The sequence below is a fragment of the Takifugu flavidus genome, chromosome 18 (genome assembly GCF_003711565.1).
Source record: "Takifugu flavidus isolate HTHZ2018 chromosome 18, ASM371156v2, whole genome shotgun sequence".
NCBI lineage: Eukaryota > Metazoa > Chordata > Actinopteri > Tetraodontiformes > Tetraodontidae > Takifugu > Takifugu flavidus.
Window position 1 is genome coordinate 10,732,028 of NC_079537.1, and position 15,071 is coordinate 10,747,098.

The window sequence follows — 15,071 nt, forward strand, 5'->3', positions numbered from 1 at the left end:
TCAGTCGACTTTCAATTGACCCGAGCGTAAGGCCAAGCCATAATTTTTCAGCCCATTAATGGAGAATTCACTAGTCGGTGCTGAATAGAGTATGAAAAAAATGAAAGCAAAATAATCATAGCATTGTGCAGAAAAGTAGTAAACATTTCTAAATCACCAGATGTGTACAGTTGTAGCTATTACAGCCAAAAAGACTGTTACCTCATACAAAATGCTGCAGTTCCTGCATAGAATTTGTAAATCAGCTAACTTAAACATGTATTCCCAATCCTAAACATCCATGCAGACGTACACAAAAACACATAATAAAACACGTTAGTGTGTATTTCACCTGTATTTTGAACTAAGCAACTTCAACACCTGCATCGTTTCTAAGAGTTAGGCTCAGGCAACTGCGCTCTAGCTCCCTCTAGTGTTCTTAAGCGATACACCGCAAGTCATTACGAAAAGAAGAAAGTTTATAAACCTTCTATTACAGCTAACTTATAAATAAAAAGCGTTAATTGTGTAATTTGAATTGGATTTCCACTGTTTTCCACGGTCCATTGAATGCGAGGCGGTGTCAGGAAGAAGCAGCGTGTGTGCTCTACCAAAGTGCGTACTACAGAGGTGGAACGGTTCTCTCCAATAGTCCGTGAACGCAGCACGATGCGGTGTGCGAGCCCTTCTTCCGTCGCGTCACATCGAACATGGCGGCGCCCCATGCTGCGGTGGCTGGGGAGGCAGGTAGCGGGGACACGGAGCTGAGTCTGGCCAGCTCCATCTCAGAGGATGGGAAGAGACCTCAGTTCGGAACACGATTCCTCACAGACCCGCGACAGGTCTTCCAGCACAACGCTTGGTTGGTACATTATTGCAAAAGCACGAGAAGAGTAGATGCTGTGTGGGTCCCTGTTTTAGCCGCTGTTTTTAAGCCTTTTAGACTAATTAGTTGATTAGTTTGATAGATGGTTGCTAAATATACAACAGTTGAGGATTCACATAGGATACACATTCTAACGAAAACACAATGTTCACCCTTGTTAACGGTATTGTAGGGGGATCTTTGACTTGCTGACATCTTTAAATGGATTAAAGATCATCAGCCTGTATTCTGTAATTTAACATTATTCTGCTACTGTTTGTGTTGTCAATAGGGACAATGTGGAGTGGACCGAGGAACAAGAAGCATCTGCTAAGAAGAAGGTTTTAGAAAACTGTCAGCCACTACCTTCAGAAAAACAAGGTTTTGATTGGGGTTTTCAACATTTGTACAACCATTAAACATCACTTTATATAACACGATGCAATGGAGACTATTTTCTTTTTACTTAAAGATTTCAAGTAATTACTATAAGTGTAGGTTGATGATAAATTCTTATAGGAGGTGTTCTGGTTTTATTTTATAAGCTGATTTGTAAACATGGGAGCCTTATTTCTTTTTTTCCCCCCACAGAGGAATATGAAAACCGGGCAAATGAGTACTGGAACGATTTCTACACAATCCATGAGAATCGTTTCTTCAAAGATCGGCACTGGCTCTTCACCGAGTTCCCCGAGTTGTGCCCCCAGTGTAGCCCTAACAATGTGACCCATCAGAAAGTCTCTAGCACGGGTCGCTGTGTCCAGGATGAGGAACGGGCAAAGCAAGGTGCCGCTGTGTCTCCCATTAATGTTAACTTCCCTGGCGCCACTGCCTCATATCGCATTCTGGAGGTGAGAGTTTTGATCATCCTGTACTGTATACAGGACTGTATTCATGCAAATGTAGTTAAAGATGGGATAAAAATAGCCTTTCTAGGAGATAAACATGTTTTATACCAGTACAGGTAAATAAGTGCAATAAAGCTATGTGTATTGGACAGGTGGGATGTGGTGTTGGAAATACAGTTTTTCCAATACTGAAGACCAACAAGTAAGTGCAGTCAAGGCATTATTTCTCTTTGATTCTGATGAGAACATAAAGGTGTAACCACAGTGCTTTGTTTTTTTACAGTGATCCTGAACTCTTTGTTTACTGCTGCGATTTCTCCAGCACTGCTGTGGATTTGGTCAAGGTGAGATGAGGGAAACAATTAAGGCACGGTATGTTGGTCGATGTACTGATGTCTTGGGTTGTCGGCTCGATGCGGAATTGATGTCACCCTCTTGTTGCCAGACTAATCCAGAATACAACCTTGGACGGTGTTTTGCCTTTGTTCATGACTTGAGCGATGTGGAAGCCAATTACCCTATCCCCGATGGAACGCTTGACGTTATAGTCTTAATCTTTGTGTTGTCAGCGTTGCATCCCATCAAGTAAGCCTTTCGTTCCCTGTGTTTTTTGACCTGTTCCACCAGTGTGTATCATTGAACTGGTTTTCTTCCACTCTGCCTCAGAATGCAGGCATCCATCAGTAGATTAGCACGGTTACTGAAGCCTGGGGGAGTGATGCTGCTCAGGGACTATGGACGCTATGACATGGCACAACTTCGCTTCAAGAAGGGTACGTTGGAAAACTAATGGCACCAACCAATTAATAGCTCACAGGATACCCGATTATACATCACCTGTTACTTCTTGATAAGTGATGCTTGAGAATAAGTTTGATTTCATGAGTGTCTTGCATATCAGCCTTAAGCATAAAATATCAACTCAGCCTGGCTGCCGGTGGTGGGTCAGCCACTATTAACACTTAAATTTCCTTTAGGGAGATGCCTGTCGGACAACTTTTATGTCCGAGGTGACGGGACAAGGGTATATTTCTTTACTCAAGGTACCAACAAAGGCTTTATGCATTTACACAGTTCTGTTGGGTGTGTGGGTGCGCCAAAAACACGAGTTTGTCTTTTTTTTTCAGAGGAGCTTCATAGCATGTTTACTGAGGCAGGGCTTGAAAAGGTGCAGAACCTTGTGGACAGACGGCTCCAGGTGAACCGAGGCAAACAACTCACCATGTACAGGGTGTGGATCCAGTGCAAGTATCACAAGCCTCTCGTTCCATCGCCTGAGACTCGTGACGGAGACGCGGAACCCGACTGCAGCTAAACCTCATCATAATCAGGTGGTGTGGGTGTTTTTTTTCTTAACCATATAGAGCGAAGAATGCCAATTGTGGTTGTAATAAAAGGGGATGGAGTCGTACGGATATACTGTACTATAAAGCCCTTACGGTGCCTCGGTAGCCATAATGTCGCACGACTCTTGTATAAACCTTTCTATTCAGTCACACTGAGTTGTTTTTATAGAAATGCCTTTTTTTTCAATTTCAGTTTCAATTTTGTATGCACAAATAAAATTCTTTACTCTAATCTTCTCCATGTTTAAGTGTCTAGCCTGGAAAGAAATTGCCGATAATGTTCCTTGCACTGTTTACTAAGGCTTAACACCCTATTCTTCCTAAATTGCTACCTTTAAACCTAATGCTCATTTGTGATTTGGTGGCATTATACTATTGAACTATATGACTCTGGAAGAGATACTTTTTGATAAGAGATTATTTGTGGTTGTATGGGTGGGTACTGATCAATTGTATTGTGTTAGAAGATTTGCCATTGGTCCAGACGAGATTTGGGGCAGGCGTGGACTGGGCGAAGGTGAAAATACGAGAATAATCTCACGAGAAAATATGAGATTTTGCTGATTATTGTTTACATAGCAAAAACATGAGAACCGAACCGAATCGATCCGGATTTAACAACTGAAACACTTGCAACAGCGGTAACTGTGTCTTCTCCCCTGCAGTGCGGAGGGTGATCGGAGCTGAACTTTGTTTTGATCAAGCTCAAAGCCAGAACCCGAAATTCTTCTCACCATCGGGGGGGTGGGGGGGAGAAAATAGAGGGGCAACTTCACTCAAACCTAAATACAGCATATCTGTTAGGTGAAAGTCAGAATCTCGAAGGTCGCCATTGTGCGGGACGAGGATACCCAGCGAACGCACGGTTTAGTCTCAGGAAAGAGAGACGTGATGGGGATCCCCACCTAAGGATTACAGCAAGACGGGGCTGGGATACCATGAGTCTTCGAGGCCTCTGAGGGGATCCTCCGTCGTCTACCTTGACTTCCACCTACGGCTCCTGGGTCTTCATCGTTAACAATCAGCACGCAAGGGACGCGGCTCTTCACGCGGCCTAGCCTGGGAGGGTCTGCCTAGCACCGGGGAAACAACGGGGACGGTTCCAGGGCTAACACAGGCCCTCCCGAGGACCGGTAAAAAATTCAACTCCAGTAAGTTTAACATTAGGCATTGAAAGAAGGACACATCTGGCCGTTCGTCTTGTTGGAGTGAATCCAGACGTTGTGCCATGAGTACCTGACAACACAGAACCGCAAAGATGCTTCATTTGGACTGACTAGTTAACGCTAGCTTGCTGGCTAACTAGGGTTAGCTATTTTCCCCCAAAACGTTTGGGAAATGTTCCGCAATTGTGGCCAGTAATGATGATATTAGGTTATTAAACAACTTATTTGCCAGAGACGAGTTGTGTTCTATTTGCGTGTGGCTGGTACGATACTAAATCACATGTAATGTTAATAGTGAACGATAAGTTAAACATTAGCTGCAAAATTGCTAAGTGATGATCATTAACTAGGTTTCCTGATTTTTCTAATCTGTTAATCGTATTTTACACGGATACTCTGCGGTCGTTTCCCAAATGTTGAGTCAAATTAAAGTTAAATACGAAATTATGTGCATGCTTGTATGTTTTAAATGTACGATCTCGCATAGTAAATACTGGAATTGTGGCATCTTCTTCATTAATAAACTTTCTTAAGTCCAAAAACATGTAGATTAGACATATACTGCCAGGGAGTGATGACATAATATTCTTGACAATGGCCCTGATATCCTTTACAGTCCATAGTCTGGGCAATATGTTACTTCATTAGTTGAGTTGTATTGCTGATCCTTGTTAACAAGTAAGATGGGAAAATACATTTTAGTTGGTCCGTTTCATGATTCAGAATAGAAATGTTCCAAACTGACATGGCTAAAAACAGCCGTGACTCATCACATCCAATGAGACAGTGAGACATGACTCCCACTTGACTATACCAACAGACCTGCACCTGCAAATGTCTTCCTTTAACTGTGCTCTTGTCTCTGCAGCCATGATGGAAGAACTCCATAGCCTGGACCCCCGACGGCAGGAGCTGTTGGAGGCTCGATTCACTGGCGTCGGCGTGGCAAAGGTTTGTGCGGAGCGTGAACGAATAGTTCTTATATTCATAGATATATTTGCATATAAAACTGGGTGAATCTTTTCCTCTGTGGTGTATTCTCTCAGTTTATCTCTGCACTTCGGCCCTTCTTCTTTGCTTTTGTTGGCTCACGATATAGTGGCTGTATGTGTCAATGGCAATACCAGCTTTAATGGCCACTAAAAGGACAAGGATGGTAGGCGATGAGGAGAAAAGTTAGAGGTGAAATGCAGAGAAACTACTTGGCCACACGTAAATGGGGCACTGTTTACCCTTCCACTCTCTTGCTTGCTACATCGATGGAGCCGTCTTTGTGGAAGGTGATCTTGGAACAGTGAGTGAGAGTCAGCGCCAGGAGTGGGCCCAGTGCCAGCCATAGGCAGAGCAGAGCCCAGAGCATGGCATGGCTGCCGCTGCTTAGAAAATGGCGGCTCTTGGTAAGGCAGGATGCCATGGGCTCCCTGTATGACAAAAATGTGAAGTGTGTGTTTTCAGGAAAATGTGTTAACAGACAGCTATGAAGAGCATTGTCACAGTGCCGCTTCGATTTTATTCACCCTGGAAGAGCCAGGTGACATTGATACTGTTTTTGTCAACACTCAGGAAATTTAACAGAAAAAAACCCCAGTGATCCTCAACAGACTATTGCTATTAATCCTCTCCTCTTTTTTTAGCCATCAGCCCATGCATTTCTAAGCCAGAGTAACTTAAGACATGTGGTGATTCTTGGAAAGAGCAAAATATCCTTGCTGGCTTTCAAGACAAGAATGCTTTAGATGAATGTGAATGTGAGGCAGAGAAGGGATCCTGCCCAGGTGACAGGCAAACAGGCAGGGATACCACAATGGATCGCCTAGCGCCATTTTAGTGAGGCTCGGTGAGAGTGCTCCTGTGTGCTCTGAATGAATAAGTATCTCTCCCTGATTGGACAATGTCTGCTGAATTTTGATGTAATACATTTGACTGACAGGCGTCATCTAGGGAACCGGCTTTAGAACGAATGCTGGGCTACATTCAGGAGAGAGTCAGTGAAGATAAAAGTTCCGCCCAATACCTGCATCATTTTTAAAAGTTTCTTTTTATTTCTCTTTGCTATCTCACTGCAAACCATAGTTGCTTTCTTAAATAATTCTGGCATGTTTTGAACACAATCAAAGGTTTTACATCTGTTACTTTCACTTATCTACTGTTTGTCTCCTTTAACAGGGCTCGGGTCAGAACCAGAATGAGTCGTCTAATCAGAGTCTATGTAGTGGAGGCTCGCTTAGTGACAAGGAGCTTGAGGTTCGTGTTTAGTGTTGGTAAATAGCATTTTCTGCCATCGGTGGCCATTTCATGTTGTTGTCTTATAGACTCCTGAAAAAAAATCAAATGACCAGAGAGTCAGGAAACGGAAAGCTGACCACTTTGACACCAGCCAAGGTAGGTTGTGTCCACTCCTGCAGCATGACCGTGCGTAGTAAGTAGTTTCTCTCTGAAGTGCTCGTCTCCGTTTTCCAGGCAAAGCGGGTACGAGGGGACATAAGATTAGCGATTATTTTGAGGTGAGTAGCATAAACACATTTCTTCTGTTCTTTTCTTGCTGTATAAACTACTTCAAACTTTCTTCTATCTGGCTCTATTCTAACCCTCTCACCTTTTTGACGAGTTTGGATCTGAAATAAAATTTCCTCTTTCCTCTGTCTGTGCCAGTTTGCGGGAGGTAGCGGTCCTGGTACCAGCCCTGCTAGGGGAATCCCACCAGTTGTCCGCTCTTCCCCACAACACTCCCTCTCTAACCCCCCTGTCACGGTGAGCATGTTTTGCTTTATAATCATTCTCATTAACACATTTGTCATTTTCTCTCCTTTGCTTGTTATTAACTTTAATGAAAGATAAGGTTGCTGTGGTTTATTAACCGTCTGTTCACATCTTATGGCCAATTTATGGTAACACGGCCGGAAGGCACAGCCTTGCCGAGTCTCAACTTGTTTTGAAAGTGCCAACTTCAAAATTAGGTCCTAGTTTTCAATTGTGTTACTTTCCACGAAAAAAACAAAGGCTTTTGACAAATAATTTATGCCACGCTTTTTCCTGAATATTATCATTGCGTGTTTAGAAAGAAGCAGATGTCAGGGAAGTGTTGGAAGCATGAGGTGACTAATAATGTGGAGCCGGAATTGCGGCTGGAATGAGATGAAGGAGATTCTTAAGCCAAAAAAAATGCTCAGCCTGCATTTTAATGTAAATAGTTTTATTTGCTGCGTATGCGTTTGAATTTTGGAATTGATATTTGCATTTTAAGTCATAAAAAGGTTCATTAAGTAGTAAAAGGTACCCTTGACCCAAGAATTGCACCTTTTCTATCATTGTATGTGTACCCGAGACCAGAAGAACCTGTTGCTTTTGCCCTGTAGTGCTGTTAAAGAAAAAACAACCACCCAAAAAATGAGGAAAGAATTTTTACAGCTCATTTTTATTCTGAATTAAAATCCTTTGCGCCCGCTTTCACCAGGCTGACATTGTCTGGTCCATTTTGCCAACACAAAGATCTCTTCTGCATCTGTAAGCATTTAGGATGGATGTTTCTACCTTTTAGGTGCAGCAAGGAAGCCCCTCTTCTGTTAGTTCAGCCAACACTGAGCTCTCATCCTGTTCAATAAAACCCGCTTCTCTTCATATGCTACACAAAGCCACACAGGTATTTGAAGCGTGACCAAAGTCAGCATTTTATATTGTTTTCATTTCATGATTCAGTGAGTATTTGTTATTTGACACTAGTCTCACTTGTTAGCTTGTTACCTGCAACTGTACTACTTAATCACTGAAAAAGCATGATCCGCTTTAACAAAATGGTTGTGCTCACTGTTCCCTGTAGTCTGACCTTACTATAGAGAAGTTAACAGCAATGGAGAATAACAAGAACTCTGACCTAGAGAAGAAGGAGGGACGGATAGACGACTTACTGCGGGTACTAATCTCATCTGCACTGCTCTCCTTGTGATTTTAATGGTTTTGATGTGTCTCCTGAACGGGCCTGGTTCCATTTACCAACAAAAGACATGTTAAAATTTTCTCATTGCTTCTATCCAAACAGATCCAAGTTTATGATGAGCAAAATTTTCCCTTCTTTTCTAGGCAAATTGTGACCTAAGGAGACAGATTGATGAGCAGCAGAAGATGCTGGAACGTTACAAGGAACGCTTGAATAAGTGTGTGACCATGTCCAAGAAGTTACTGATTGAAAAAGTATGTTCATCAGAGCACAGTGGGTTTTTTTCAACTGTTAATTTCTGCTGTCAATTCGGCTTTGTGAGTTTTTGGCACGGGTTCTTGTTCTTTTAGAAACCCGACATTAAATCATTACCAGCCTGGGGCTTATGGTTGCATTCTGCTTTCTTTCAGTCCAAACAGGAGAAGATGGCATGCCGGGATAAAAGCATGCAGGACAGGCTTCGGCTTGGTCACTTTACCACAGTGAGACATGGAGCGTCATTCACCGAGCAGTGGACAGATGGATATGCCTTCCAAAATCTTATCAAGTGAGAAATCCTTTGGTTTATTAGTCACCTGTTATCACCCATGAGGCTAAACTACTCAACCAAACATTTTCCACTTTATATGAAAGTTTAATTAAATTACCGTCCCGAGAAAGCTGCAGATTGAATACAAATTTGGCCACTTGCGTCATGTGTGTTGTGAACAATTTAATAAAAGTGGATTCTTAATTCATGCAGGAGACAAACGGGCATTTGGGCACTCGGGAAATTTATAGCACACTATGAGTTGCATGTATGTGCTCCTTCTGTTTCCAGACAACAGGAAAGGATTAATTCCCAGCGAGAGGACATTGAAAGGCAGAGGAAGCTCCTGGCCAAACGCAAGCCACCCTCCATGGCCCAGACTCCACCGCTAAGCCTGGAGCAAAACAAACGCAAAAGCAAGACAAATGGAACAGAGAGTGAAGCGTATGACAATGGCTTTTATCACAATCCTTCCAGTCATGTGCCTCATTTACAGTGTACTTAAATTGGTTTCGTGTCATTGCAGGTTGTCACAGGCAGAGTACCATGAACAAGAGGAAATCTTTAAATTGAGACTCGGCCATCTTAAGAAGGTAATGGTCCGCATTGGGGGTGTTCCAATTTCCCCAATTACTGTTTTAATTTGACTGGATTTTAAAACCATGGCTCCATTTAAACACTTTCTCTTCTGGGGTTGTTTTACGCCCCTAACATGCCGAACTCCTCATTAAGCAACTCTCACTGAAAAGGGCTGCCTGCTGTGTCTACTCTCATTGTGTACTCGGGCAAGGCAAGAATGGAAAGACAACTAGTGACAGTATTTCTGTAATGTCATAACAGCGCTTGTCTGCAATCGTTATGATTTTCATGCCTTTACTCCACACAACTGTGTTGTTATTCTGTTTGACGGATCGGTTGGAAATAAAAGTCACTGGCCGTGATGATTTCCGTGTTTGCGTCCTCCTGAATTTACCGTCTTTCTTAGTTTTTCTTGTATTCTGTTTGCTACAGTTGATCGTTTGCTAATAGGCCTTCAGAGTTCAGATGTCTGATTTGGCTTGGTGTGTGACAGGGTTAAGGATTCCTAACTACAGTTTATTGTTAATATTTAAAAATGTTGGTCAACAGTCTGCATGTTGATGAAGTGGTTAAAAGACTGGCTAATTGCTTGGTCCTTTTGGTTGAAGGAAGAGGCAGAGATCCAGGCAGAGCTCGAGAGGCTGGAGCGAGTGCGGAACTTACATATTCGCGAGTTGAAAAGGATCCACAATGAGGATAATTCACAGTAAGTCTTGAAATTCTGTCCAGTCAATCCACGCTTCCCTTTGTTTAAACAATCTTTTTCTCCTTTTGCAGATTCAAAGATCACCCGACGCTAAATGACCGATACTTGCTTCTGCATTTACTCGGAAGGGGAGGTTTTAGTGAAGTTTATAAGGTAAGAAGAACTTTTAAACTCTGCGGCCACTTTATTAAGTACACCTTGCTAGTAATGCCCAATATTGTCTTCAGAACTGCCTCAAATCTCCATGGCATCCTTTCAAAAAGATGTCGGGAACTTTCCTCAGAGCGTTTTATTCCATATTGACATGAGAGCGTCGCGCAGTTGAGGCAGAGTTCTATGCCGTGCATCTATGATTCGAAGCTCCCATTCTGCCATGGAGGCCAGTTGAGTACAGAGAACTCATGGACATGTTCCAGAAACTAGTTTAAGATGATCTGAGCTTTGTGACATTGTGCATTATCCTGCTGGAAGCAGCCATCAGAAGATGGTCCACCGCAGATCTAAAGCTACGGACGTGGTCATCAATTCTCAGGTTGGCTGCAGCGTTTAAATGATGCTCAGTTGGTGCTAAGTGGCTCAAAGTGGGCCAAGAAAATACCCTCATCATTACGCCACTCGCACCAGCCTGAACCACTGATACAAGGCAGATGAATCCATTCATTCATGTTTACACCAAATTCTGACCCGATCTTATCGAGACTCGTCAGACCAGGCACGGTTTTTACAATCTTCCTTTGTCCTCCAGAGCCTCACTTTCCTGTTATTAGCTGACAGGAGGGGCCAGTGTGATCTTCTGCTGCTGCAGCCCGTTTTCTTCCTCATTCCACGTGTTGTATGTTCAGAGATGCTATTCTGCATTACTTGGTAGTAACCAGTGGTTATTTGAGTGACTGTTTCCTTCCTGTCACCTGAAACCAGTTTGCCCATTCTGCTCTGACCTGTCACATCAACACGGCGTTTTCGTTCACGTACCCGCCCAACTGGATATTTCCTCTTATTGTGTTGAGAGGGTTGTGGGTGAAAATCCCAGTAGATCAGTAGTTTCCGAAATAATGAAAAAGTGTACCTAAAAAAGTGGCCGGGGAGTGTGTATAATAATTACTACAACTTAACGCAGTTTAAACACATTTATGTAACTCTGAGAAAAAACGCTGTTGTAAACATCTTGTACTTCTTGCTTCTGAGATTGCTCTAGGATACTTTTCATTCCTGTACTCTGTGACTGCTCTGGTACTGTGCTGTGGATGAGAACATATATTTAATATACGTTTAACATCATTCAATTGAAATCCCCCTTATCTATGTATAATAAATAAACTGTACCCATTAATGTGATTTAAGAGTCAGACTGTAGCTATTATTGACTAAACTAATGGTGAGTATTGATTTTTTATTTATTTTTCTAGGCCTTTGACCTCACAGAGCAAAGGTATGTTGCAGTCAAAATCCACCAGTTAAACAAGAACTGGAGAGATGAGAAAAAGGAAAATTATCACAAGTGAGTGTTGTACAATCATTTCTTTCACCAATCAAATGTGCACTATTAATATTTCAATATCATCCTAATCAAAGACGTTCATGTTTTCGACTGTCGCCACTTTACAGACACGCATGCAGAGAATATAGAATTCACAAGGAGCTGGACCATCCAAGAATAGTTAAACTCTATGACTACTTTTCACTCGACACCGACTCGTGAGTATATGGAAACAAATCTATGAATTATATCTAAGTTGGTGTGGAGTGGTGAAGAACCTCTCGTATGTTTTGGAGCAGGTTCTGCACGGTCCTGGAGTACTGTGAGGGCAATGACTTGGACTTCTACCTGAAGCAGCACAAACTTATGTCAGAGAAAGAAGGACGCTCCATCATCATGCAGATCGTTAATGCCCTCAAGTACCTGAATGAGATCAGACCGCCCATTATCCACTATGACCTGAAGCCCGGTGGGTCTTCACGCCAGAATAACAGGGTTCATAATCACGCTACTCTGATTAAAAAGAGCTAGAAAACGGATTCACAACATTGTCCCCAATGTTACAAAATGCACTTGGAAAAGAATTACAGGGTTTATTCTTATTCGGATTTGGCTCAACAAGTAAAGTCCGTATAAAATATGGTTGTAGTGGTGTTTTGTCAAGGTTTTATAATGCAAATATAAACACAAGCGCTTCGCTTGAATTTAGACATGTTAGCAATCTATAATTCTGTTTAAATCTTTAATTACAGCTAGTTGAAGTTTTATTTCTGCCGCTGCACTGCAGGGAAGGTGACCGGTGTCCAAAACCTTCTCTTGTAGAGTGACTACCCAAAAAACGTTGCTTGATATTTAGTTGTATGCTAAAAACAGGGCGAGCTGCTCACACACCCGGCCTGCCAGATGTTTGCACACTCCAGAGCAGTTTTGAAAGCATTCAGAGAAAAAGAAACATGATGTATAAACCCTAAAGTAGAAAAATGCAATTTCTTTCAGCTCCATTCATGCCTGAAATACATTTCATTGCTTAGGTAACATCCTGTTGGTGAATGGCACCGCCTGTGGAGAGATCAAGATCACAGACTTTGGCCTGTCGAAGATCATGGACGATGACAGCTATAACTCCGTAGATGGGATGGAGCTGACGTCACAGGGAGCAGGAACATACTGGTGAGGCTTACGCTGCTGCTGCTGCTGCGAGTATTTTTAGAAACATAAATCATTGTTCTGCTGTGTGAAAGCAATTTCGGCTAACGGGGACAGTAAACTACAATTGATCGGTCTTGGCTGTGTAAAGGGTTTTGCTGTAAAGAATTTGATGATAATGGCGCATTGGTATTTTAGGGATATGTTTTGCACTGGTACACCGGAGGATGTCCTGGGAGAGGAATATAGAAGAGTCCAGTAGCCAGGAAATGGGGATCTGTCATCCTGTTGGAAAAATAATGTCATAAACAAGAATATGTTTTACCGTCTTCTCCACTTTAGGTACTTGCCCCCTGAATGCTTTGTGGTTGGAAAGGAGCCACCTAAAATCTCCAACAAGGTGGATGTGTGGTCTGTGGGAGTCATTTTCTACCAGTGTCTGTATGGCCGCAAGGTAGGAGTAGCACACTGACAAAGATCCACTTCAGCGGGTATACTTATTATAAAAAGATAAAAATAATACCCAAGGAGAGTTCCTTTTTTACATGTTTAGGAGAAATGAGGACACTGACGCGGCTCAGCGTAAAGAAGCGCATGTGTTTTGCTGTGATCACTGACAGTGTGTCTGTTTGCTCTGCAGCCCTTTGGCCATAACCAGTCCCAGCAGGACATCCTTCAGGAGAACACCATCCTGAAGGCGACCGATGTGCAGTTTCCTCCTAAGCCAGTAGTCACACCTGAAGCTAAGGCACTTAACCTTCTCTTCCCTTACAATTGTGATTTTGTATTGTTATTTTCTGAATGCGTCTTTACCCCCCTGCTGCTTCCAGGCCTTTATAAGGCGCTGTCTAGTGTACCGAAAGGAGGACCGCATCGACGTGCACCAACTGGCCAGCGACCCCTTCCTCATGCCTCACATCCGGAAGTCTGTAGCTTCCTCCGGCACCTCGAGCATGGCCGTGGCTTCCACATCCAGCTCCTCCAACAGCAGCGCCTCAAACTGAGCTGCAGAAGTGACTGAACATTTTTAAAGAGCTGGTGTGGTGGGGGGGGGGCACATGTGTCCTCTGTCACAGCAGCATCCCAAATTGCGATGAAGAACCCCAGAGGAAGAAAGTCAGACACCAGAACGGGGTGGGGAAGAAGATGTGGACAGGTGTAGAAGGGTAGTCCCCCATCACCCCCATTACCTCTCACGTCTGCCCACCCCCGCCTGCGTGTCTTGGATTCTCAAACGGGTGACACTGTTCTGGGGGGGTCAAAGCCCTGGGCAACGTACGCAGCAGGGGCAACACCATGTGGACGAACAGTGGGGTTCTGTGTTTGGAGGGTTTTTCCTGCTTTAATGTCAAAATAAAAAGAAGCATAGAACTGTTTCAGCTTGGCTGGATGGAAGGACGGCAGAGGGCCTAAAACCCCTTCAAACACACGCATGTGCCACTCTGGTCCAAGGTAGCTAAAACTCCCCAGTCTCACGCCTTTCATCTGTTCTCTTTACAAACGTTACTGAGACGAGCAGTCTGGCCCGTTATTGTACTGAACCCGAAATATCTCTGGCACTATTTCACCCAGCCTGCTGTCATGGGATCTCCTCCCCTGCTTAAATTCTGCACCCAGTTAGTTCATGATGGGGTGGAGGGACAGAAGATCCTGTCCCTTCTCCTCGGCCATCTCCTGTGACCAAAGCATCAAACTTCCAGTTGGTGGCAGTGTTCCACTTCAGTTTTTGTTCTGAACGGTTTCACGCCATTCTACTTGACTTTAGAAGTGAAATAACCTGCTCAGAAAATACCCCTTTTCCATTTAAACTTTCCAGTTTTATGAGGAAACTCATGTGCTTTTCAAGTTGCCTTTTAATTACAACGGTTTTGATTCATTTCCCTCGCCCTGGACATATTTATTTAGGTATGTTTGAATTTATTTTTGGCCAATACAATGCAAGGGACTGGTCAGCCTACTGTTGGGGGGAGATTGGGCCTTAGCAGAGTTGCATAAACCATTAAATACTATTGGTTAACCAGTGTCTGTTCTTTGGTTGCTTTGCCTTGTTTACCATCACTTTATAAGTTTGCAACACAACCTGTGATCTTTCTTTTCATAATTTCATGATTCTTCCCTTTAGTGTCAGGCAAAATCAGTCATGTTCAGTGCTCTGTCAGCCCCCCCACACACACACACACACGCACAGGCACAAACACACACATCTCCATCATCATAGAAGCAACCCTTTCATCGTCGACTCACGGTGGCGTGTAACCACCCCTGAAATTAGCTGTCATCTCTGGAATAACAGAGTCACCCTGGAAGATTATTTCCAGACCTAATGCCAGGCAACTCTGGCTTTTTAACCGGTAACAAGGTGCGTGTTTGCAGGTGCAGGGTTGCACCTCCCTCTCGCAGTGGGACAGGTGAAATCATGTTCAGCATCAAGTCACAACAAGCAGCGTTTGAAACGTAGTTTGCAAAAATTGAGGAATTCTCACAAAACCAAACATA

The 15,071-nt window shown here is 43.3% G+C and overlaps 2 protein-coding genes across 3 annotated transcripts; both read left to right on the forward strand.

The window, feature by feature from the left end:
• Positions 1-660: 660 nt before the first annotated feature.
• Positions 661-3,270, forward strand: mettl2a (methyltransferase 2A, methylcytidine). 2 transcript variants are annotated; one of them, XM_057015559.1, is made up of 9 exons: positions 661-845; positions 1,137-1,225; positions 1,436-1,695; positions 1,845-1,894; positions 1,976-2,036; positions 2,138-2,277; positions 2,359-2,465; positions 2,670-2,735; positions 2,820-3,270. In XM_057015559.1, exons 1-9 carry the CDS (start codon positions 772-774, stop codon positions 3,005-3,007), a joined length of 1,035 nt encoding a protein of 344 aa, XP_056871539.1. In that variant the 5' UTR covers positions 661-771; the 3' UTR covers positions 3,008-3,270. The 2 variants fall into 2 exon arrangements, with proteins under 2 accessions (XP_056871539.1, XP_056871538.1); XM_057015558.1 differs by having other exon boundaries at positions 662-841.
• A 535-nt stretch (positions 3,271-3,805) lies between these two features.
• On the forward strand, positions 3,806-14,592 carry tlk2 (tousled-like kinase 2). Its single transcript, XM_057015527.1, has 21 exons — positions 3,806-4,189; positions 5,073-5,155; positions 6,371-6,448; positions 6,517-6,586; positions 6,665-6,708; positions 6,857-6,955; positions 7,743-7,844; positions 8,022-8,114; positions 8,282-8,392; positions 8,549-8,685; positions 8,959-9,111; positions 9,194-9,260; positions 9,855-9,952; positions 10,024-10,105; positions 11,359-11,450; positions 11,558-11,647; positions 11,729-11,898; positions 12,461-12,599; positions 12,918-13,029; positions 13,216-13,323; positions 13,406-14,592. The coding sequence occupies exons 2-21, from the start codon at positions 5,075-5,077 to the stop codon at positions 13,577-13,579; spliced, it is 2,100 nt and encodes a 699-aa protein (XP_056871507.1). The 5' UTR covers positions 3,806-4,189; positions 5,073-5,074; the 3' UTR covers positions 13,580-14,592.
• The last annotated feature ends 479 nt before the right edge of the window (positions 14,593-15,071 follow it).

Coding starts and splice junctions, on each gene's coding strand:
- tlk2 (XM_057015527.1), top strand. CDS start 5,075: ATGATGGAAGAACTCCATAGCCTGGACCCCCGACGGCAGGAGCTGTTG. Junction 8,393..8,548: donor AGAAGTTACTGATTGAAAAA/GTATGTTCATCA, acceptor GCTTTCTTTCAG/TCCAAACAGGAGAAGATGGC. Junction 11,451..11,557: donor AAAAAGGAAAATTATCACAA/GTGAGTGTTGTA, acceptor GCCACTTTACAG/ACACGCATGCAGAGAATATA.
- mettl2a (XM_057015558.1), top strand. CDS start 690: ATGGCGGCGCCCCATGCTGCGGTGGCTGGGGAGGCAGGTAGCGGGGAC. Junction 1,226..1,435: donor ACTACCTTCAGAAAAACAAG/GTTTTGATTGGG, acceptor TTCCCCCCACAG/AGGAATATGAAAACCGGGCA. Junction 1,895..1,975: donor CCAATACTGAAGACCAACAA/GTAAGTGCAGTC, acceptor GTTTTTTTACAG/TGATCCTGAACTCTTTGTTT.